Raw genomic sequence first — 22,325 nt, 5'->3', positions numbered from 1 at the left:
CCACTGTGAACAGAAACACAGAAATTCTCAACAAAATACTAGCAAGCTATATCCAGCAAAGGACTATATAGAAAGGACAATACATCATGACCAGTGAGACTTATCACAGGAACACAAGGTCAGTTTAACACCTAAAAATCAATGTAGTGTATAATAGTAATAAAGAGCAAAGCCACGTGATCATCTCAAAAGATGCAGAAAGAGCATTTGACAAAATCTAACACCTTTTAATGATCTAAAATACTCAATGAATTAGGAATATAAGGGGACTTCTCCACCCTGATAGAGGGCATCTAAGAAAACTCACATGTAACCTCTGGAAATTAATAAAGGAGACCTCAACTAAAATTAGAGTCAGGAATGACCTGTAGAGGGAGCTCTCACGCATTCTCACTCACCATCATTTGCATGCCCTGAATTTCATGGGTATGCCCCACAGGAAGAAGCATACCTTGCACTCCCAGACAGGAAGTGACTACATTACTATCCCAAAGGAAGAATTTCTCCTCGCTCAGCAACAGTTCAGCCAATGAGAAACATCACAGCTCGACCAAGGAGAAGCCATCACCATCCTGAACTACTACCTTCCTCCAATGAACTTTCATTTAGAACAACCCCTGCAGCTTCCCCATTTTCCCCATAAAAGCAGACTCCCTTTGTTCTCTGGACATGCCTGTGGTTTGCCATAGACTGCATGTCTCAAACTGCAATTTTTTTGCTGTTCCCAAACAAACCCTATTTGTTGGTAAAGTAACTGCTTGTTTTAGGTTAACCCCTCACACTTAACGGTCAAAGACAGAATGATTTCACCCTGAGATGAGGAACAAGAAAAGAATTTCCACTTTCACATCTACCATTTAACACTGTTCTACAGGTTCTACCAAGGCACTTAGGGAAGACAATAAAGGACATCCAGATTGGAAAGGAAGAATTAAAAATACGTCTGTCCCCATCTGGTATGTCCTTACATGTAGAAAGTCCTAAGGAATCTGGAAGAATTAATTATTAGACCTAATAGATGAGTTCAGCATGGTTGCAGGATACAGTATCAACACACAAATATAAATTTATTTCTGTACACTAGCAATGAACAATCTGAAAATGAAATTAAGAAAATTTCACTTACAATAGCATCAAAAAGGATTAAAGTATTTAGGAATAAATCTAATAAAAGAAGTGAAAGACTGGTACACTGAAAACTACAGAATAGTGTACAGAATACTGTTGAAAAATTAAAGAAGACCTAAATAGTGTGAGCACATATATGGACATCTAAAAAGAACAAAACAGAACAGCTTTTAATTCATAAAGTAAGACGACTAATACATTAATAACAATTCCCTGATGAGTTCCCATTTTGTCAAGTATTTTTCTCAAAGTTATTGGCAGGTGTCTCCAGGGAGCAGATGGCTACCTATGCCATGAAAGGAAGGGGGGGGGGAAGGAAAAAAGATATTCAATGCTTATGAAGTGCAAGACTTAAGACTGTTAAGATGGCAACAATCCCCAACTTGACTGCAAATTCATTTCAAGCCCTATGAAAATCCTAGCCGCCCTTTTGCAGTAACTGGCAAGCTGTTCCTAAAACTTATGTGGAAATGCAAGGGACCCAGAAAATCCAAAAGATCCTTGAAAAAGAAGAACAGGGAGGACTCACACTTCTTAATTTCAAAACTTACAGACTAATGCTGGCAAAGAAGTAGACATATAATCAACATTATAGAATTGGGAGTCCAGGAAAGTAACCCTTATATTTGTGATCAATTGATTTTTGACAAGAATGCTAAGGCAATTCAGTAGTGGAAGAGAATAGTCTTCAACAAATGGTGCTGAGGCAATCTGATACTCACAGGCAAAACAATGAAGTTGGACTCCTACCTCATGTCGTATACAGCTAAACTAAAATTGGATCACAGACGTAAATGTGAGAGCTAAAATTATAAAACTCTTAGAAGAATACATAGGATTAAATTTATTACTTCACTTAGGCAATGATTTCTTCGCTATCATACTAAAAGCATAAGCAACAAAAGAATAAATTAGATAAACTGGCCTTCATCAACACTGAAAGTGCTGTGCATCAACAAAGTGAAAAGATAATCTACAGACCGGGAGGAAAATGCTGCAAAAATATATAAAGACCCCTTAAAACTCAACAATGAAAAGACAAACAACCCTATTAAAATGGGCAAAGGACTTGAACAGACATTTCTCCAAAGAAGATATACACATAGCCAATAAACACATGAACAGAGCTCAACATCATAAGTCATTAGGAAAATGCAAATCAAAACTGTAATAAGCCACCATTTCATCCACTATGATGACTACAATCAAAGAGATAGATGACAGGGACTTCCCTGGCGGTCCAGTGGTTAAGACTCCACGTTTCCACTGCAGGGGGCATGTGTTAGATCTCTGGTCAGGGAACTAAGATCCCACATGCCATGAGGTGTAGCCAGAAAAAAAAAGAGAGATAGATGACAATGTGTTGGTAAGAATGTGAAGGAGTCTGAACTCTCTCATACATTTCTGGTAGGAATATAAAATATGTGTCTGTTTTGGTAATCAGTTTGGCTCCTAAAAATGTTGAACAAAGAGCTGCCATGTGGCCCAGAAATGTCACCCCCAGGTATGTACCCAAGATTAATGAACACATAAAAACTTGCACACGAATGTTCACAGCAGCATCGTTCACAATAGCCAAAGAGTGAAAATATCCCCATGTCCATCAACTGATGAACGGATAAACAAAAAGTGGCATATGCCCTGTTAGTGAATATTACTCAGCCATAATAAGGAATGAAGTATGACACACGCTGCGACAAATTTGAACCTTGAAAACATTATGGTTAATGAAAGACGTCAGACACGTAAGACCATATACTGTATGATTCTATTCATATGAAATGTACAGAATAAGCAAATTCATAAAGAAAGCAGACTAGTGGTTTCTAGGGACTAGAAGTAGAAAGGAATTGAGAATGGCTGCTAATCGGTATGGGGTTTCTTTTTGGGGTGAAGAAAATGTTCTAAAATTAAATAATGGTAATGATTGCACAACTCTGTGAAAATACCAAAAACTACTGAATTTACACTTGAAAGGTATGAATTTTATTTCATATAAATTACAGCTTATAGAGCTGTTTTTGTAACTTTCACTTCAAAGAATAAGTTTTTTAAACCGCCAATTGAAGGCTTATTGGCGGCTGCGTTGAGAAATATGGAAACCCCGGAAGACGGTGGTGGACTGGCTGGTGCACACGGAGGCTCGGCTTTTGCCCCAGGAAATCCCAAGAGACCAAGGGTCCAAGCATCGGCTGCCAGCACACCTCAGTTTGGAAGACGAAGACTTACAAAGAACTCAGGGAAGCCCGCCCCCCGCCCCGCCGCCATTGCTGCTGGCCCTTGCAGAGGAGAACGGGATGTGAGACTTCGTCCAAGCTGGTAGGGCAAGCTTTTCCAGTTCGAATTGGTCCAACAGCGTAGAGCTGGTAGGGAAGACAGAGGGCAGGCACTCTGAACAGGGCAGAACTTGCCTCCTTCACACGCCCATCTCCACCCTGACCCCAAACTGCAAAAGGCCCTCAGTCCGTCTCATCCAATTTAGAAGCTACACCTCCATATGAATGACGTTTTCGGAGCCACAAGGCTCTGGCAATACAAATGTATTTTCATCATTCAATGTCACGTGACTCCAAGGTTAGTTCATTACCATTACCATAATTATCTCTTACTTTCCAGGTTAAAAATAGTAAAAATGTAAAATTTTCTTTTTCTTGATACCTAAGGAGTTCTCTCTACAGTTATCCACATGTTTAAACAAATCCTTTTTGTATGGAAACATATTTAATTCAGAGCGTGAAAGGCTCATTTGGTGTGCACTGCAAGTCTTGTTAGCTGTCTTCACGCCCACAATTAAATCATAAGCTTCCCCAGTGGAAGTGCACTTCCAAGCTCCTATGCTGAGGGTCTCAGAGAGAGAGATTTGCCCAAGGCCATAGAGCTACTTGACTCCAGGCTGGAAATAAAGGCCATTTTCTGACTCTGCTCCTGTGTTCCCTCTGCAGCAGTGAGCTGCTGCCACTTCAAGCCGACCAAAAAGTTCATTCTTTTCACGACGGAAATCATGGTCCCAGGTTTCATCTTAAACTCACTTAGCTACTCTTTGCTTAAAAACTCTAAAATGGCACATTTTTGATAATTAAGATGCAGCTCTGGCGTAATACCATTCCCAGAGAAACTGAGTGAGTCAAGCAGCTGCCGTCCTCCTGTGGTCTAACACCAAAGGCAAGGGTAGGAGAATGATAAATGGTACTGTCTTCTCACCTAGGTCCTTTCCCACTGTTGTCTTTCTAACTAGGGAGGGCTCCTAGGGCCTGAACCCCACGTGATGTCCCTCGACGGCCCCCGGTGGGGGGCAACCAATCACCATTTCCATCAGTTGGGGGAAGGCTGTGGGAGGTAAAGGTGCACCCGTGGCTGCGTCTCTAACAGCTATATGGGGGCAGGAAACGCACCACACTACTGTTACTTTCAAGCTGCCCCCTCCTAGATGTAGGCAGCTAAAACCCAGAGACAAAGGGGCACTTGGTCACTCTTTGCCACAGCGTCTGAGTCAACCACCCCCAAGCCCCAGCTCACCTCCCCTTTCAGGTTGCCTTTCACAAAAAAGGGGAATTGAACTTTAAGGACAAAGGTCTGTAACTCTGAATTTCTATCCTCCTTCATCATTTCCTTAAGATACTCCGCTGTTTTTAAAAAAGCATCCTTTCCTCTCCTGCATGCAACTCACGGTAATCTTCGCCTCAGAGGCAGTCAGAAAAGCCGACCGCATGTGCCTGTGAACACAGTCACTCTGGAGAAACCAGCAAGATTCATGCTGGACCGAAAAAGGGGCGGAAACGCCAAGGGCTGGTGTCTGGTATGACACTTGAGGTGCCACTGGAGCCCAGGGCTCACTGTCCTGCGGCCGTTCCAGTCCTGCCTGGGCCGGGAGGGACAGCTGACTGAGAGAGCTCTGCGCTCGGGAGAGGACGCTCCTCCAGGCTTCTCCAACATGTGTGCTTTTTAAAGAATTAGGATCACACAGTTTGGTACATTTTATTTATCTTTATGGTTTAAATGGGATAGAACCATACAGCTCAAAATTCAGAAGGAATCCCAGCCACCCAGTGTCCCCTGCACAGGAACCAATGGTTTCAGTTGTAGTGCCTTCAAAAGGCATCTCCTGCATGTAAGAGCAGTATCTGTGCCTTGTATCCATATTCCCTCTTTTTTAAACAGGAGCATACTGTATGCACTGGTCTACTCCATGCATTTTCCACTTATCTGCTGTACTTGAAAAACATTCTTTTACTGAACGCTTGTGGTCCTATGAGGTAGGTATCTCAAACTTGCACGTCACCTGGCTCCTGGCTTGTAAGGTGCCCACAAGGTGCCCACAGGGGCGTGATGAGGTATTGTCAGACTCACCAGGCAAGGCCAGAGGAGCCAGGCATCAAGGAGGAGTCTTTACCTGTTGGAATCTGCTTAGTAACTGAGTCACTTATAAGCTACCCCCCAAACCCCAAGCAGCCACAGACTTTCAATTACCGTATGAGCGAAAGCAGGAACCTGCCACCAGACCACAAGCCCGTGAGGGCAGGGTCTGTCTGCTGCAGCCTAGCACGGTCCCTGCTAGACGGTAGGCACTCAAATCTTTATTGAATTAATGAAATAAACCTGTGTTAACCAGCGTCAAAATAGAAGTCTATAAGCTGACATTACCGGACAAAACAGGAATGCAGCAGATGTGAGCACGGAGTCAGCAAGCAGGCCCCGCGCCTCAGGCCAGCCCTGCCACATCCCAGCAACCTGAAGCTGAACGCCAGCCGCCCCTGCCCGCCACGTGTCAGCACGAAAGTGAAGACACCTTCACCAGCAAAGGCACTGTTCCAGTGAATATTTGCAAAGGGGTGTGACCTGGCAGGTGTAACACACTCTGGCTGTGCCTCTGCTTCCGAGGGCACAGCTCAACATCAAGTACCAGCTTTAGGACACAGAGGCTCAGGGGGTCTCAGTCAGACCCAGTGGCTGCCTGAAGGTGTGCCCTCCGCTGGAGACCACGCGGTGGGCACCCTGCATTTGCGGCAGGAAGGGAGACCCCGAGCCTCTAGGCCGCTCCCACCACTGCCCGCCCCACACCCTCCCTGCAGCAGAACTGACCCTAGAAAGAGAACATCCGAGAAGCATCGTTTGCTTTCGCCGCTCCCTTTCACAAGAGAGGCCCCAAGAACCACCAGGACACTTTTACAGAAGTGTCGTTTCACGTGACATGTGTCTCTTCATTCATGTGAACTCACTCCTCCAAGCTACCAAGTAGGAACTTTTTTTTTTTGATGTGGACCATTTTTAAAGTCTTTATTGAATTTGTTACAATGTTGTTTCTGTCTTATGTTTTGGTTTTTTTGACCTCGAAGCATGTGGATCTTAGCTCCCCGACCAGGGATAGAACCCGCACCCCCTGCACTGCAAGGCGAAGCCTTAACCACTGGACCGCCAGGGAAGTACCCCAAGGAGGAACTTATTCATTGAAAAAATATTTCCATGAGCTGGACTTTATAGCTTCAAAAAGCAAACTACGGTCTCCATTTTATCCCCACTGACCCTGGCATAGAGCAGGCACTCAAAGTACATCTGCTGAGTGGACAGCTAGTAATGAGGTATGGGCCCTGCTCTCACTCACGCAGAGAATATCCATGGAGAGGTTCCAAGAAGCAGGTACGACCCCTCACACTGGGGCACGTGAGTGAACAAAACAGAAAAAATGTCTGCCCTCATGAGACTTACATACTAGTGGGGAGGACAGACAGCAAACAGTAAAAATAGTGAATAAGCAGATCCTATAGTGTGTAGGAAAGTGGTAGGTGCCACGGGGAGGAGAGAATGTAAGGAGATGGGCTGATGGAAGCCACGCGTTTTCCATCACCTGCCGGACGCTACACAGGAGCACAGACCATGGCAGCTCAAAGGCCTGCTGGATCCCTTCCACAGGGCCTGGACAGGTCGCCCCGGTGCTACAGCTCTCTGGGCTTCAGTTATCCCATCTGTAGGGTGGGGCTACCTTAAGGTTTTATGCACACAGAGCAGGTTAGCTGCTTCTGACCACTGTAACAATTTAACCATTACTGTGAAAGCAGTACTTTCCTTCCAAAATCTTCAGAGCTAGACTCTTCCCAGTGATCCTGAGACTCTGCCCTAACCTTGAGGGACCAAGGAGGATGCCAGATGCTAAGTCTTCTCATTCCGATCCCCACTGCCTGCTCCCGGGCAGCGGCCTGGGGCTGAAGCACCCACGACTCCTCTGCTCATTTTCCTACCATAAAATGTGTTTCTCTTGAAGATACCTGAGGGTTATCCAGGGGGCTACTATGTTCTTCCACACACGAACGACCCCTTATAAGTAAAGGCTGTCTTACAACGCAGACTTCAAACGACGTACACACGTTACCCTGCCTTCTCACTGCAGGAAGCGACCCGGCCCAGCACCCTGGATCCTGCGGTAGAGGCTCCACCCCCAGGCGACCCCACCCCGGGGCACCACCCCATACCAAGGCCACCACCCCCGGCCTCTCAGGTGAGAGCAATCACAGGAAGAGAAGCACAGGTAGATTCTGACAGAAAATCTTCATCAAAATACGATGAAAAACGGAAACTGTAAAAGCTCGTCAAACAGACGAAGCACGCGCGCGGGATGAAACACGATGAAGCCAACACGCGCAGGATGAAACACGATGAAGCCAACACGCGCAGGATGAAACACGATGAAGCCAACAGAGGTGCTGTTTCAGCGCTCAAGGAAGCCTTTACAATATGGACAGTGAAAGAAAACACGACCCAACGGTAAATCCACAGTGTGATCCCAATCAGGTTGAAAATTACTTGGGTGCAACTCAGAACAAAGCAGCAAGGCCCCCCGGGGCCTGGGACTCCTGCCTAGGCCAAGAGCCCAGGGAGCGGTGTACACCCGGCCCAACTTTGGCCAGTGAAACCAGGCTCTCTGGGCTGGGCCCAGGCACAGGGAATCAGAATCTGCATTCTAACAAGATTCCCAGTGACCCAGGTGCACACTAAAGTCTCAAAAGCAGTGTCATAAACATCCCAGTAAGCATCTTGCCAGTAACCACTACGGGCTACTTTTTATTTTTTTGCGGTACGCGGGCCTCTCACTGCTGTGGCCTCTCCCGTTGCGGAACACAGGCTCCGGACGCGCAGGCTCAGCGGCCATGGCTCACGGGCCCAGCCGCTCCGCGGCATGTGGGATCCTCCCAGACCGGGGCACGAACCCGTGTCCCCTGCATCGGCAGGCGGACTCCCAACCACTGCGCCACCAGGGAAGCCCTGGGCTACTTTTAGTACTCATTCATTCATTCAACAAGATTTCACTGAACGCCCAATACGGGCCAGGCCCTGCGCCAGTGACGAGCGTCTTCGTGAGGCTGATGGTTTAGCCTGAGAGCCCAACACTGAGATGCTGAACAGTAATCACATGTGCAAATGTGTAATGACAAACTGAGAAACGTAAACGAAGAAGCGGCATGACACAGGCCCTGGTTTAAACTGTGCGCGCGAGGAAAGCAACAAACAGGTGGAGAAGGAGCTGCAGCACATCACCCACGTGTGGCCCGAAGGAGCTCCCAACAGCCCAGGCACCGGCGGGCAGGACCTCGCTGTGCACCACGAGGCTGCTGGGGCAGCCCTGTGGGCTGTGACCTATGTCCTGCTCTTCATCGGGGTGGGTCCTGGAGTCACAATCAACACGACATTCCAACCATAAAAGATCTCAGGAGTGTACATTCATAGGGTAAACGCCAGCACCTCGGGACCATTTCAGGACGGGGCCAAGGAACATGTGTACACAGCATGCCACGTGGAAAACTGTGGAGAGACCTCCGTTTATGGGATGATCAGGTAGTACAGGCTGTCGTCCTAACGAGGCATCTGTCAGAGCGTGGGACCTGCCATGGGACGACCTCCTGGGCTGACACGCTGGGACAGTTTACAATCGGGCCACAGACCTGTGAGTCAGATGGGGCGGAGCCTGGCCCCTTGCTGTGCCCCGTCCACCCACCTCAGTCCACAGCAATGGGGGTACAGCTGTCAGCACCTGCACAACTGCTCAGACAAGCACCGATTCCTGCATGAGGCTGCCAGACAGCTGCTGGGGAGTGAGAACCCACTGCACTTGTGGTCACCTCTACGAGCCCCACGTGTGCTCCAGACAGGCGGGCACACACTCCTCTGCTCACGAATGCGTGACCGGCACCCGTGGACCCAGTACTGCTAAATGTAGCGGTGGGGCAGGGTTGAGAATGGAGGAGAGATTTAGGAATATGGCCTGTGGTCCCTGCCTGGCAGGGGTTTCCACCGTGGTAGAGGAGGTGTGGTGGGCGCCAAGCTTTGCGTGCATGCTCTACGTGACCCTGACGGCGACCCTGAGGTGTCACTGTTCCCATTTTACAGACCAGGAGACTGAGGCCTGGAAGGATTCCATAACAGTGCACGGGTACAAGGCTAGTAAATGAAGGCACTGAGGCTAATACAGGGGAGAATTTAGACAAGACCTAAAGAGCGCCCATGGTGTGGGTGAGAATTCCAAGGGACAGGGACGCCCTACGTGGGAAGGGACGGCACCCAGACCAGCTGACAGCGTGGACAAAGGGGGGCCATGGTGGGGTTAGCAGCATGAACCAGAGTCGGGCTGCTCTAGAAGCTGGGGGTAAACATGCAGGGAGACCCTGGTGTTGAGGTGGGGCTGGCGGACTGGAAGGTCCACCTGGGCCAGAGTGTGGAGGCAAATGCCAGGGTGCTCATCTGTCTTTGCCTTCACAGAACTTTCCTGGAACAGAAATCCGCTCAGGCAGAGGACTGGAGCCCCAGCCTGAGTGGGGAGGCAAGGTCACGTTCGGACATGAGCTCAGGGTGCATGGAAAACCGTCAGTGTCCAGGGAGGGGATGGGCTGAGGCGGGACGCTGCCTGGGCCAGTGGTAGCTTATCACACAAAAGGCAGAGTCACCGAGAGCGAAGGCTCTGGACCAGTGTACTAGGTTCAAAGTCCTGACTCACCTTGACTGGCTGGGTGACTCGATAATTTCAACTTCTCCAAGCCTATCTCCTCCTTTGTAAAAGAGGGACAAAGCATATTCCTCGTAGGGTTGTTGTGAGAACTGAATACACATCCATGTGCTGCTCGGAGTGAGATTCCAGCAAACAGCAGCTGGTCACCAGCTCGCACTCGATCAGCCTTGCTCCCGGAGCTTTTGCTCTTCTTGGCCAAGCACGCATGGAGAAGTTTTGCACTGAGCTAGACCTTCCACACGCATTCCCAGGGCTGTACTGAGCCCTCCTCAAAGAGTCAGACTTGCCAGCATCATAAAGTGAGGCCTTCTGCCGGTGTGGGTTTATAAATGACAGAGCAGGAAGCTCGCGGGCCCCCAACAGCAGCGTTCTCTCCTTCAGCTGAGCCACCTTCCTGATTTCTGAACGCGAGTCACGGCTTCCATAGGCCCTGTCCCTTCCGCCACCGGCAGGCAGCTGTTGTTCAGGGCATTTTTCACAACGAAACCACCTTTTTGTAACTCTGTGAGAGAAAAGCTGTGCTCAGGAGTGTGGCCCTAACCCCAATCTCTGCATGGGGACTCAGCGCTAAGCTGAGCAGGCGCTGCCCACCCCAGCCTTGCAATCCAAGGGGCCTCCACTGAGTCACATGTCCAGTGCGCTAGGGACCTGGGAGGTCACCGCTAACACTGACCCCAGTTGCAAAGAGCCTCTGCAGTGCTACAGAGGAAAAGGCTCTCCCTGTACCCTCCCCATCTCCCTCCAATCAGACTGTACACAGGCCAGAGCTCATGGGGCTGCCGAGGAGAGGGGATTTCACAGGATGCAGGAGGGATATTTAAGAAGCAGCGCAGCCCTGAGCTGGTGTCCAGGAGGTGCTGGGGAGGAAGGTGGAGAGACACATGCTGTGACTTCAGAGCACGTCTGGACCAGGTAGGTGTTGTCTGTCCTCCATGAGGTGGAACCAGGGGATAATAACTAGATGGGAAGCAGGACGGCACAGCAAGTGAGGGTTTAAGATCTGATTCTGCCACTTGGCTGGGGCCTTGGCTGGGCGAGCTAACAGCCTGGTCAAGACCCCAGGTCCTCCCCTCTACAGCCCATGTATAAGGTGTGAGGAGCGTCAAGGAAACATCTGTGACGAGCACCCGGCAGAAGGGCCAGCAGGAAGCTGGTACACAGCCGATGCTCCGAGAAGGGAAGCTGCAACCATGAGACGCCACTGAAACTGACGAGAGGTCACACCTGCCCGGACTCTCCTCCAGGTGAGGTGACCTGGGTGGCAACCGCTCCCACCAGTCTGGACCTAGCTCCTAGGGCAGGGAGGGAGCCCAGAGACTGTGCGTTCCCCAGAACCTCACTCCAGGAAGGACTGCAGGGCAACCCCGATAGCACATGCTTGCTCACTCTCAAGGGCTGGTCCCTGCGGATCCTCGGCCTGGCGGTGACCAGAGTCTGTGACCCACCACCGGGTGGGCTGAGAGGAGGCACCACTGACCAGCAGTGTGGTCGCATTCCTGGGAAACTGCTCCCAGTTCGGGGCGGCGGTTCACAGGACCGGTGACTCCGAGCTCGAGACGAGCAGGGACAAAGCTGCTCCAGGGCAGCTCCTCTCCGGAGAACCCGACACAGTGCTGCCCACAAGAGCGTCTAGACGTACGGGCTTCTGCATCCCCTTCCAGGCCAAAGGAGCACGTCCTTGTGCAATCCGGGTGCCCCGCGCGTCCTGCACCTGTAGCTGCTACCAGGAGCCAGGGGCCACCTCCTGCTCTGTGTGAAGGACCTTCGTGCAGGCAGAGTAGTTTGCCCCACAGCAGCAGCCCGTCATTATTCCAGGCCAGCGAGGGAAGTAAGGGCAGGGCTTGTGGGTGGGGAAGCAGTCGCTCAGGCCCCCAAGCGTGGAAAACAGGACGCGAACATTCCTTTAGTCTCCCAGTTCCTCTAGCATAGCTGACCATGGAAAGACAGCCGCTTAATGGTCCTCACAGGTCTTTTCCACAGCCCTTAACCGGGGACCCCAGGGTCCTCCCACGGCAACACGCACCCCCAAAGGAGGCCGTCGGGGGCGCTTTCTGCCCCTGTGCATCAGTGCCCCACGTCCTGTCTCGGAAGCAAAGGCACAGAGAGATCTGCTCTGTAGACTGACGGACATACAATCCAGCTTTCGACAGGCACACTCACGCCGTGAAACGGAAAATAAACATGCCGGATCACTAGGCAGGACTTTCAGGGAGAGCGAAGAAATTCCCGAAGGCAAAGGGTGCAGCTCACCAACATCCTCAGGTGTGCGAGTGGTGAGCTGCAGGGCGACACAGGGACACCCCTAGGTGAAGGCCACGTGAAGCTCCTGGCTCCACAGCCCGCCACGGTCAAGGCCGCCGTGGGGGTCTTCGTTCCGCGTGGGAAACTCAGACAGTTTTCAAAAGGACAACTGTGCACCGTCACCAAAGAGACTGTGGCAGAGGTAGAGAACAAGCGTACGGACACCAAGGGGGGAAGTGGCGGGGTGGGGGGGGCGGTGGGGGGCTGAACTGGGAGATTGGGATTGACATGTACACACTGATGTGTATGAAACAGATGACTAATAAGAACCTGCTGTATAAAAAATAAGTAAAATTCAAAAAAAGAAAGAGACCACGGCACGAGCTGTCCTGGACCCGTCAAGCAGCACCAGGCCCGTCCTTGTTCATGTCGTGTCTCAGTTTCTCCCAGAGCACCTGGCCCACCAGAAGGGCCCACGCAAGGTAGTACGGGGTAAAGCGGGGCAGAGGAAGGCAGGACAGCAGCAACTCAAACTGCAGAATTAAATGAAAGACCGGGGCGGCGGGGGGGGGCTTCCCTGGCAGGCCAGTGGGTAGGACTCCACACTCCCAATGCAGGGGGCCCGGGTTCCATCCCTGGTCGGGGAACTAGATCCCGCGTGCGTGCCGCATCTCAGAGCCTGCGTGCCACAACTGACAGTCTGCGTGTCGCATCTCAGAGCCTGCGTGCCACAACTGACAGTCTGCATACTGCATCTCAGAGTCTGCGTGCTGCAACTAAAGATCCCGTGCGCTGCAACTAAGACCTGGCACAACCCAAATAAATAAATACATAAATATTTTTTAAAATAAATAAAGGAAGGACTAGGAAGGCCCTTCAATTCTGTAAGACAAATTCCTCATTTGTTTGGATTCAGTAATCAACAACCTATTAAAAAGCTGTGGCTCAAGGCCTTCGGGAACTCCTTAACCCTCAGAACCCTACAACAGCTGCTCCACCCAAATCCACCCAAGTCCAGGGTTGGCGCCCGCACACCTGACGCTCCAGAAGAGCCACAGTGGGCTGCACGCTAGCCTGACGAGGGCCTCCGCCAGCCGGCCCCCAGCAGCACCGAGAACGGCTAGTGAAACTCACAAGCACGCTGAAGGGGAGCTCACAGGAGGCTTTGGCCGCCTGGTCCTCCAGCAACACAGACGGATGCATAAGAATACTTTTTTTTTAACATTTTTATTGGAGTATAATTGCTTTACAATGGTGTGTTAGTTTCTGCTGTATAACAAAGTGAATCAGTTATACATATACATATGTTCCCATATCCCCTCCCTCTTGCGTCTCCCTCCCACCCTCCCTATCCCACCCCTCTAGGTGGTCACAAAGCACCGAGCTGATCTCCCTCTGCTATGCGGCTGCTTCCCACTAGCTACTATTTTACGTTTGGTAGTGTATATATGTCCATGGCACTCTCTCACTTCGTCCCAGCTTACCCTTCCCCCTCCCCGTGTCCTCAAGTCCATTCTCCACGTCTGCCTCTTTATTCCTGTCCTGCCCCTAGGTTCTTCAGAACCATTTTTTCTTAGATTCCATATATATGTGTTAGCATACAGTATTTGTTTTTCTCTTTCTGACTTACTTCACTCTGTATGACAGTCTCTAGGTCCATCCACCTCAATACAAATAACTTAATTTCGTTTCTTTTTATGGCTGAGTAACATTCCATTGTATGTATGTGCCACATCTTCTGCACAAAGGAATACTTTGAATCCGTAAAAAGCAGATCTCTGGATGCACACAACACGGATGGACCCTGCGGACACAGACTGCATTGTGACATCGCGCCTGACGACCAGCACGCTCATCTCTGGTGACAGAGACCCTGCTGGCGGTTACACTGGGGATGGGGGCTGACTATACCGCGCACGAAGGCACTTCCTGAAAGCCGAAATGTCCCACACCGTGTGCACAGTGCTCACCGGGTGTGCAAACATGTAAAATTTCATCAAGCCACACGCCTGAGGTTAGTGTACTTCACTGTCACACACACGGCACTCCACACAGGAGAGATTCCCTGGTGTGAGGCGGGGCTGGAACAGTTTCCTGAAAAGGCAGCTGTTTCAGCCTTGAGGCATGGCAGAGCTTCCCGCATAAGTGCAGGAGAGGATCGGGTTGCAGACGGTCAGCCCGTGGACCTGGGGAGGGTGACAAGCCCGTGGACCTGGGGAGGGTGACAAGCTAAGAACTTAACAGGGATGGGCCATGCACGAGGCTCTGGGTGCTTTCCACACTCCTCAAGCGGCAAAAGCTTTTTTTTTACTTCCCTCAAGTAAAAAGCTACACATATGCCCCAAAATACAGAGCACATGCGCTCTGGCTGGGGATGGCGAGAGGAGCCCGCCCGCTTGGTCTCCTCTGCCGGCGAGCATCTTTGCAGAGCCCCAGAGGAACACAGTCTTGGCGAGTCGGAGAGACGGATGGTGGGGTGGGGGACACATATCCCTGGCCCCCAGGAACCTGGGAAGCACTGAACTTAGGGGACAGGGAAAGGAGGCATCGAAGGTAACTGCTGTCCCAGCTGTAACAGTGAGAGCCCTGTCCTGCTACCCCTGTCCTATGCGTAACACAGGGCTGCCCAGGCAGCTCTGGCAGAGGAAGCAGGTAGGGCCAATGGGGTTTACAGGGAAGAGGGGTGGGCAGCGCTCGTGGAGATGCACAGGAGCTGGTTCTGACGACATGCCCCGAGCTGGGCCCCTGCAGCTCTCAGCCTACAATTTAGCACTAAGGAAATAAGGAGACACTAACAACAGCAGCGGTGTCCACGTGGACTTTTAAATCAGCTTCCTTTGAACTTCCAAATTTTCTCTTCTTTGTTCAGCTCATCTGCTACCCCGTTCTCTCCCTTCCCCTCCGGGGCACTAGCAGGCAGATGACAAGGCCCCTGACCCCTCTCAGAGATGCCCTGGGAATAAGTCGATTGGTGAATCCAGCTTTGGTCACCTGCCCCAAAAAGCAGTTCTTTTTGAAAGTACTCTGACAGACCACTTCTGAACTAGCAGCTATCAGGAAAATCATCTGATTTCAACTCAACTAACATTTATTGGGTACCTACTGCATGCAAAGCACTGCTTGTCACATTTTAGCCGCCGAATGTTTTCCCTGGAGCGTGCTACTGAGAAAGGCAGCACAGGGAGAGAGCTAGAGTCCCCAGATGCGCACAAGTGGGGACCAGAGCCCAGCTGCTTCTGGAAGCAAGGAGGGGAGAAGATGCTCTGACTCATCTCAAAGCAACCCGTGGGGGCACCGCTGTTGCTGACGCCAGAGAAGATAAGAGCAGCTCCTGGATGCCCGAGCACCGACTGCTCTTGCTATGTGGGCAAGACAGCCAGGATGCACCGGAAACCTCTGGTCTCAAGATGCGAAACTGTGGATTTGGTGATACTTCGGATATCAGAATGAAGGACCCCCGCATCCACCCACTCCGATATGCCCATCAGTGACTGATCCTTCATTGGATCATACGTTTTTAAGGTGAGGATACTGGCTGTCTTGGTTACCTTTGTACCGCAGCACGAACCCCACACCTGTCACACTGTAGTTGCTCAGTAAATGAATACATCAATGGATGACAGGCTTTTAAGAATGACTACTGAACACTGGACTTCCCTCAAGGCCACACGGCTAGAAACTGCTCCCGGATGGAAGAAAAGTAGAGCTTCCTCCCCGCAAAGCACTAGGCCTAACCCTTCCAACTCCAGATCCAGACAGCCCGAGAGGAACTGCCTCGTTCTACACGGGGTGAGCTGTGAACACTTGCGTCAGTATCCGCACCTGGACGTGAGGGCTTGTCAGAGCGAGAGGGGCAGCAGTCCTCCTCCAACAGGGCCACAGACCGTTCATGGTAAAGAGCATGGGGTCTGGAGCCAAACTGCCTGAGCCCCCTGACCTGGGCCAGGTTAGTGGCGCCACCTTGACGTTTCAGTGTTCTCTCGTGTAAGGGAGGTTATAACAGAACCCATCCGGCAAGGCTGTGATGGGGACTAATGAATGATTATTTGTAATGTATTTAGAATATATATGTATGTGGTTAACCAAATACTAAGAAATACTTCGGAATGCAACCTATACACAGAGGGCAGCACCCAGCCTGGACCATCTCTATACCCCTCGTGTGTTCAGGGCAGCCTCAGAGGAGGGCTACCAGGTGTGTGTTGGGGCTAGAAAGGGGCACAGCACCTCACACTGCTCCCCAGGTTCACAGCTGAGGAGAAATCTGCCGAGAGGAAGTAGGGAGCCTATAAACATGGAAACAGCTAGTTGACCAAATGCAACTCCCAGACCCCTGAGGCCCCTTTCACAGACGCCTCTGGCATCGTCATTCCAAGCTCCTTCCTTGCTTGCCTCTAAAAGTCCAGGAGGCCCCTTCATGGGAAAGGGGCAGGATGCCTCTCTATTTTCACCGATTCAGGATGTGATTCACAAACATTAGAGCTTCTGACACCTAGAAGCAACCTCGAATGGTTGCATCTCCCAGGCCCTGACACTCCTTTCCTTCCCTAAAATTGGAAGAGCCCTCTATCTGAAATGTCATGGGTCCTAGGAAAGGGCTTGAACCCCTGCTAACTGGGGTGCCCCTAGGAACGCCCATAGGGCTTTCTGCTGCTCACGGGTCACAGACCCACAGGAGGTGGGCCGCAACACCATCCATGCCCACCAGACTGACACTCCCCACCTGGGTCCCTGATGAGAGTCTCCTCTAGATGCAACTTCCCAAGTCAAGTTACCGAACCTGTTTAAACGCAGACATGCACGGATACAACAAAACCGGAATCTTAAAAGGGTGTGGCCAAACACAGAGGTGAGTCAAACTGTCAGGCGGTTCTCAACTGGCCCACAGGAGGCAAGTGCCCAGCCACCCCATGGGGAGGGCCTGGCCCAGGCTCCAGCCCCCAGGTGGAAGGGCATGGCCAGGCAGCCGACAACCTCAGCAGAGACACGATCTGGGACCACAGGGAACACTGTCACCTAGCACCATCTGCACTGACTGGAAAATCTCCTGGGACGAGCAGCTCCATCACTCAGTAGAAAATAAGAACACTAATCAAAAAAAAGAAGGGTGGAAGGAGACAGGCAGCTAAAAATAGACATAAAGTAGCTAACAAATATAAGAATTTTCTATTCACTAATAACCCAAGAAAACAAATTAAATGGGGTGGTGTTTCACTTATCTAAATGGGATAGAATAAGAAAATACCCAGGACTGGAGGGAGGGAGAGGGCTAGACATGCAACAAGGTACACATGTATAGAAGAGACTTTCTGGCAGGAAATTCAGCAATACGTACTCAAAGCCTTAAACATGTGCAGACTTTTCACTTAGTAATTTCACTTCTAGGAATCTGTCCTAAAGACATAATAAAAGTTCTGCATTGAATTAAGGGAATCAGTATTCTTTGTATACTTTTTATGATATACGTTCTATATGTACTCTTTATATAAAGATTTAAATGCAAAGTTGTTATTCACAGCATTGTTTATTCTAGGACAAAACTGGAAATAACCCAATAGGATATTAGTTAGATTAATTATGGTTTACACATAAGATGGAATACTACGTAGTCATTTCGAAAATATGTTTTCTAAAATTATTAATGACATGAGAAAACACTTCACTGTTAAGTTCAAGGCGGAAACTTGAAGGCTACAGAATAATATACCTATAAAATATGCCTCTGATTCTGTAAAACAAAGACATCTGCATGTATACATGCATAATAAAGGGTCAGAAGGACACGCGACCACACTTTGGATGTGAGAATTACCCCCTTGTGCCTGTTATGGTTTCTACATTTTCTACAATGATAATGTATTTGTTTAGAATGCAGAAAAGTCTCCAACATTAGCTAAACCAAGCAGCCAAAACTGGATTAAAACCTTTAGAGGTGTTACTCTCCCCTCACACAATGAACACAACAAGCCATGGGGGTGTAAACACAGTCCTGGGTTCCTGTCACCAGCACCGTGACAAAGGCCGTAAGATGAGAGAAACACGGGGAAGGGGTCAGAGGATGCAGAAGGCTTGGCCTGGTGAAGACATCAGGTGGGCCTTGTAGGAGAGGGTGGTCAGGATAGGGCAGATTCTTCGAGAAAACATTTCAGGTGGGGGGAAAGCCACATAAACGGGACCCAGAGGCTGAAGAGAACACGGATGAGGCCTGAGGGGTAAGGAAACCGGGACAACACGGGCCTCATTTAACACAGGGGCCTCCAGCCAGAGGGTGAGGGCTCAGTGAACAGCAGCTTGCGGACATGGGTAGCTGTGCTCCTCTAGGCTTTTCAGGCCTGTGGCTCGCAATGGCCCCGGGCGGCCTTCTGCCTTCTCCTCAAACAAGTCATCCCCAATTACTCTGCCCCTGCAGACCCCTCCCCCAGCACTGGCCTTCCTGCTGCCCCTCTGATGGGCCAAGACTTGCTCCCCTCGGCCTGAAACATGCTCCCGCAGACAGCTGCACAGCCCCTCCCCACTGCAGGTCTTACAGGGAGAGAGGAAAAAGAGTGAGTGTGAAATGGCGGCCCCATGAACCAGAACTGGGGAGTCACAAGTGCGTGCACCTAGAGGGGTGGGATAGGGAGGGTGGGAGGGAGACACAGAGGGAGGGGATACGGGGATATATGCATACAGACAGCTGATTCACTTTGTTATAAGGCAGAAACTAACACACCATTGTAAAGCAATTATACTCCAAAGTGCAGAGCAATGCAGCTGGTGGGGAGAGAAATAGATGCATCACAGGTATTAAAACAGAAATGCTGGGGGAGAGCCAGGGGCTATATGGGGAAGACCCACCAGGTCAAGATAATGTCTCTGCCTCCGACGCTTTGGGAACTGACCAGCTGTGGCAGATGGCTAATGCCAAAAATTCTGAAAGGATCAGATTTTCAGACCTGATATCCTGAAATGCCACAGAACCCTGACCTGCAGTGCCTAACTCTTACAATTGTGGGTGCTCTGCGGTTTAAAAGTACTTCACATTCATTACCTCATTTGATCCTGGGGGGCTAGCGGAATAGGTACAATGACCATTTTACAGATGAAATAACTAAGGCTCAGAACAGTTAAATAACTTGCCTGAAAACTCCAAAGGGTAGGTGGCAGAACCGGCCGGACTCAGCTCCCGGGCACCACTTTCTCCACATACAAACCCAGGTGTTACGGTGCTACCTTTAGATGGTGGAAAGCCATCACTGTCGTAACGTCTGGCCTCCCATATTTTGACATCAGCAGCTGGACTAACGCTCCCTGCACAGATGGACTCCATGCGTGCAAGTGTTCACTACCAAGTGGGTGGGTGGGAGGGCGTGTACAGACGCACGAGCCGCGTGGACCCTCTGGACAAACAGTAAGGCAAGCCCCCTCTTCCAAAAGGGCGGGGGTCAGTCGTGGTGCTGTGTGTATAACCAGCCAGCCCGGCAGGGCGCAGGCTGGTGTGGCCTGCCAGGGGTGCTCCCAAATTCAACCAAAACTCTCGCTCTGCCACTCACCCCCGGGGGAGCATTCAATGCATCTGCACTTGAACCCAGGCTTGGGCCATGGGGCAGTGCCCCTTCTTCACTGGGCAGTCAAGAAGGTGGGGCAGCCTGAGGCAATCCGCTGGGCCACCCGAACGCCCACAGCCCCCGGTTCCCCAGGAGAGGCAAAGGCAGATGCCTACTCTCCAGTCCCCAGGGGTCCTCACAGTGTCCACAGTGCAGAACTGCAAGATAAGGCCTGGTGAGGGCATTTCCTCCAGGGCTGTCCCTCTGGACGGACCCTCTGGAGTTGAATCTGGTCAGGCAGCTGCAAGCCGCCCGTGGCTACTGAGCACAGGGGATGTGGCCAGTGAGACTCAGGAACAGCATGTGATGTTAATCACTTAGAACCAAACTGCCACTGTGAAAGGGCAGCAGGAGGTACCCTTGCGTTCGAAGTGGTCTGTGTTGTGACCGTGCTGGGTCTCAGGAATGAGCACACGACAAAAGTGTGTGACCCAAAAACACCCCGTGAACAAGTCTGATGAGGTCCTGAATGCGACACTGTGATACAAGATGTTACCTTTGGGGAAGTCTCTGTATTCTTTTCCACAACTGCCTGTTAATCTGTGATGATCTCAAAATAAACAGTTAAAACGAAACACCACACGGGCTCAGTGGCTACTGCAGGCGACAATGAGCTCCACAAAGCCACCTTCCCACTGAGTTGAAGAAACGTCAATTATTTGGGGCTCCCACTCACGCCTGTCAGTTCTTCTCCCCCACGCAACTCACAGCGGGCACTTCTGATTCCGGGGTGTGGGCACTCTGGGGCTAAAAGCGGGGAGGAGTGCAGGGCGAGGGTCCCGGAATTAGCACACGGGGTAGTTAGAGATGAGGGGTTCCTAAAAAAGACTGTCCAACAAGATGGTGATGAAATGCCGCAACTCACTGCAGTGGGGTTCCCGCAGAGAATCCCCCATCCTCGGAGGAAGCCCTGGAACTCCTACGCCAAAGCACCCCCCTTGCCCGGTAGGGGCAACCCAGGCAGGGGGCCGCCGGGTTCGTCTTCCCAGAGACCGGACCGGGTCACACACGCCCCGCGACCCAAGCGTGCGCAGAGTTGGAGGTCAGAGCCCACCCTCGGGTCCGGCCCCCTCCCACCAACCACTCAGTTGCCTCTGCCTTGCTTGACCGAGGCGGGGGGCGCGCAGAGAACGGGCGAGAGCCGGATCCCAGGCAGCGGTAAGCTGGGCCCCCTCCCTCCAGGACCCTGAACAACTGCAACTCCTCCTCCGCCGCGGGGTCCACCACTGAGACCCTCGCAGACAAAAGCGTCTGCCGCGAAGTAGCCGCCCCCGCAAAGGGCAGAAGCGCCAGATCCTATCAGCCAATTACCCAAACGCGCACAGCAACCCGCAAGTTCGGGCACGCTGGGGCCGGGGCGCGGGCAGCGGGAGGGGCCGCCGGCCCGGCGCGCCCGGGCAATCTGGGCCTGGGGCGCGCCGGGAGGCTGAGGGACTGGTACAGAGGGCCGGGCCGGGGGCTGGGGGTCCGGTCCGGGGATCGGGGACCGGCTGCCCGTCTCCCCTCACCGATTCCGAGACTCCTCCGCAATGAAGGAGGCGGCGCGGCCAGGGCCCTCCCCTGGCCCGGGCCCCCGAGGCCCCTCCACGGCCCCGAATCCGAGCAGCCCCTGGGTCGCCCCGGAAATGTCGCCCCTCCACCGTGCGGCGCGCCGGGTCGCCGCCAGCTTGTGGAACAAAAGAGCCGCTCTCGCGAAGGGTCAGGCGGCCGCGCGGCCCTCCGAGCGCCGGGGCTCCAGCTGAACCCTATCGGGCTGCCGGGCTTTGTGCGCGCGCAGGGGCGGGAAGGATTGCGGGACCCCTGCACATCCCACGGACGGCGCCGCGTTCCAAAGTTGGCGCCGGCCCGTCTCGCACCTCCCAGTCCCCTTCGGGGTGCCCATTCATTCGCGGGGGTGGGGGGCGCAGACCGCCGGCCCCCGGCTCACCTTGCTCTTGACTTCCACCGCGCTGCAGTCGTAGAAGCGCAGGGTCTGAGACTTGTGGAAACTCCGGTTCATGGTTCCGGCCCCGCTTAGCCTCGTCTTCGCCCTCGCTCCTCGCTACGGGGGCTGCAGAAGGACCCTGGGTGCAATACCCACCGCCGCGGCCCCGACCCCGGCCCGCGCTCGCTCGGCCGCGGGGCAGCTCGAGTGCAGCGGCCCGAGCTGGGCTGGCCGCGCGCCTTGGGCACTCCAGGGGCCGCGCGCGGGAGGAGCAGGGGAAGCCGGCGCGCGCCGCCCCGAGGACCCGCCCCCCGAGCCCCTAGAACCTACGTCCCGCCCCGAGCCCAGAGTATCCGCCACCAATCCCCGCCCCGCGCCCAGAGCATCCGCCGCCAATCCCCGCCCCGTACCCAGAGAACCCGGCCCCACGCCCCGCCCCGCGCGCCGACGACCT

The 22,325-nt window shown here is 52.1% G+C and overlaps 1 protein-coding gene across 1 annotated transcript in view; it reads right to left on the bottom strand.

Moving 5' to 3' along the window:
- The window catches only part of PARD6G (par-6 family cell polarity regulator gamma), a 107,869-nt gene extending 85,746 nt beyond the window's left edge, over window positions 1-22,123 (bottom strand). Inside the window, exon 1 of the mRNA XM_079941702.1 lies at window positions 21,875-22,123. Coding sequence (XP_079797828.1) covers window positions 21,875-21,946 — 72 coding nt within the window. The 5' untranslated portion in view covers window positions 21,947-22,123. The remainder of the gene's footprint in view (window positions 1-21,874) is intronic.
- Between the last annotated feature and the right edge of the window lie 202 nt (window positions 22,124-22,325).

The sequence above is a fragment of the Stenella coeruleoalba genome (genome assembly GCF_951394435.1).
Source record: "Stenella coeruleoalba genome assembly, chromosome: 14".
Classification (NCBI taxonomy): domain Eukaryota; kingdom Metazoa; phylum Chordata; class Mammalia; order Artiodactyla; family Delphinidae; genus Stenella; species Stenella coeruleoalba.
Note: the sequence above shows the minus strand (reverse complement) of the source record. Positions and strands in the feature narration are given on the sequence as shown.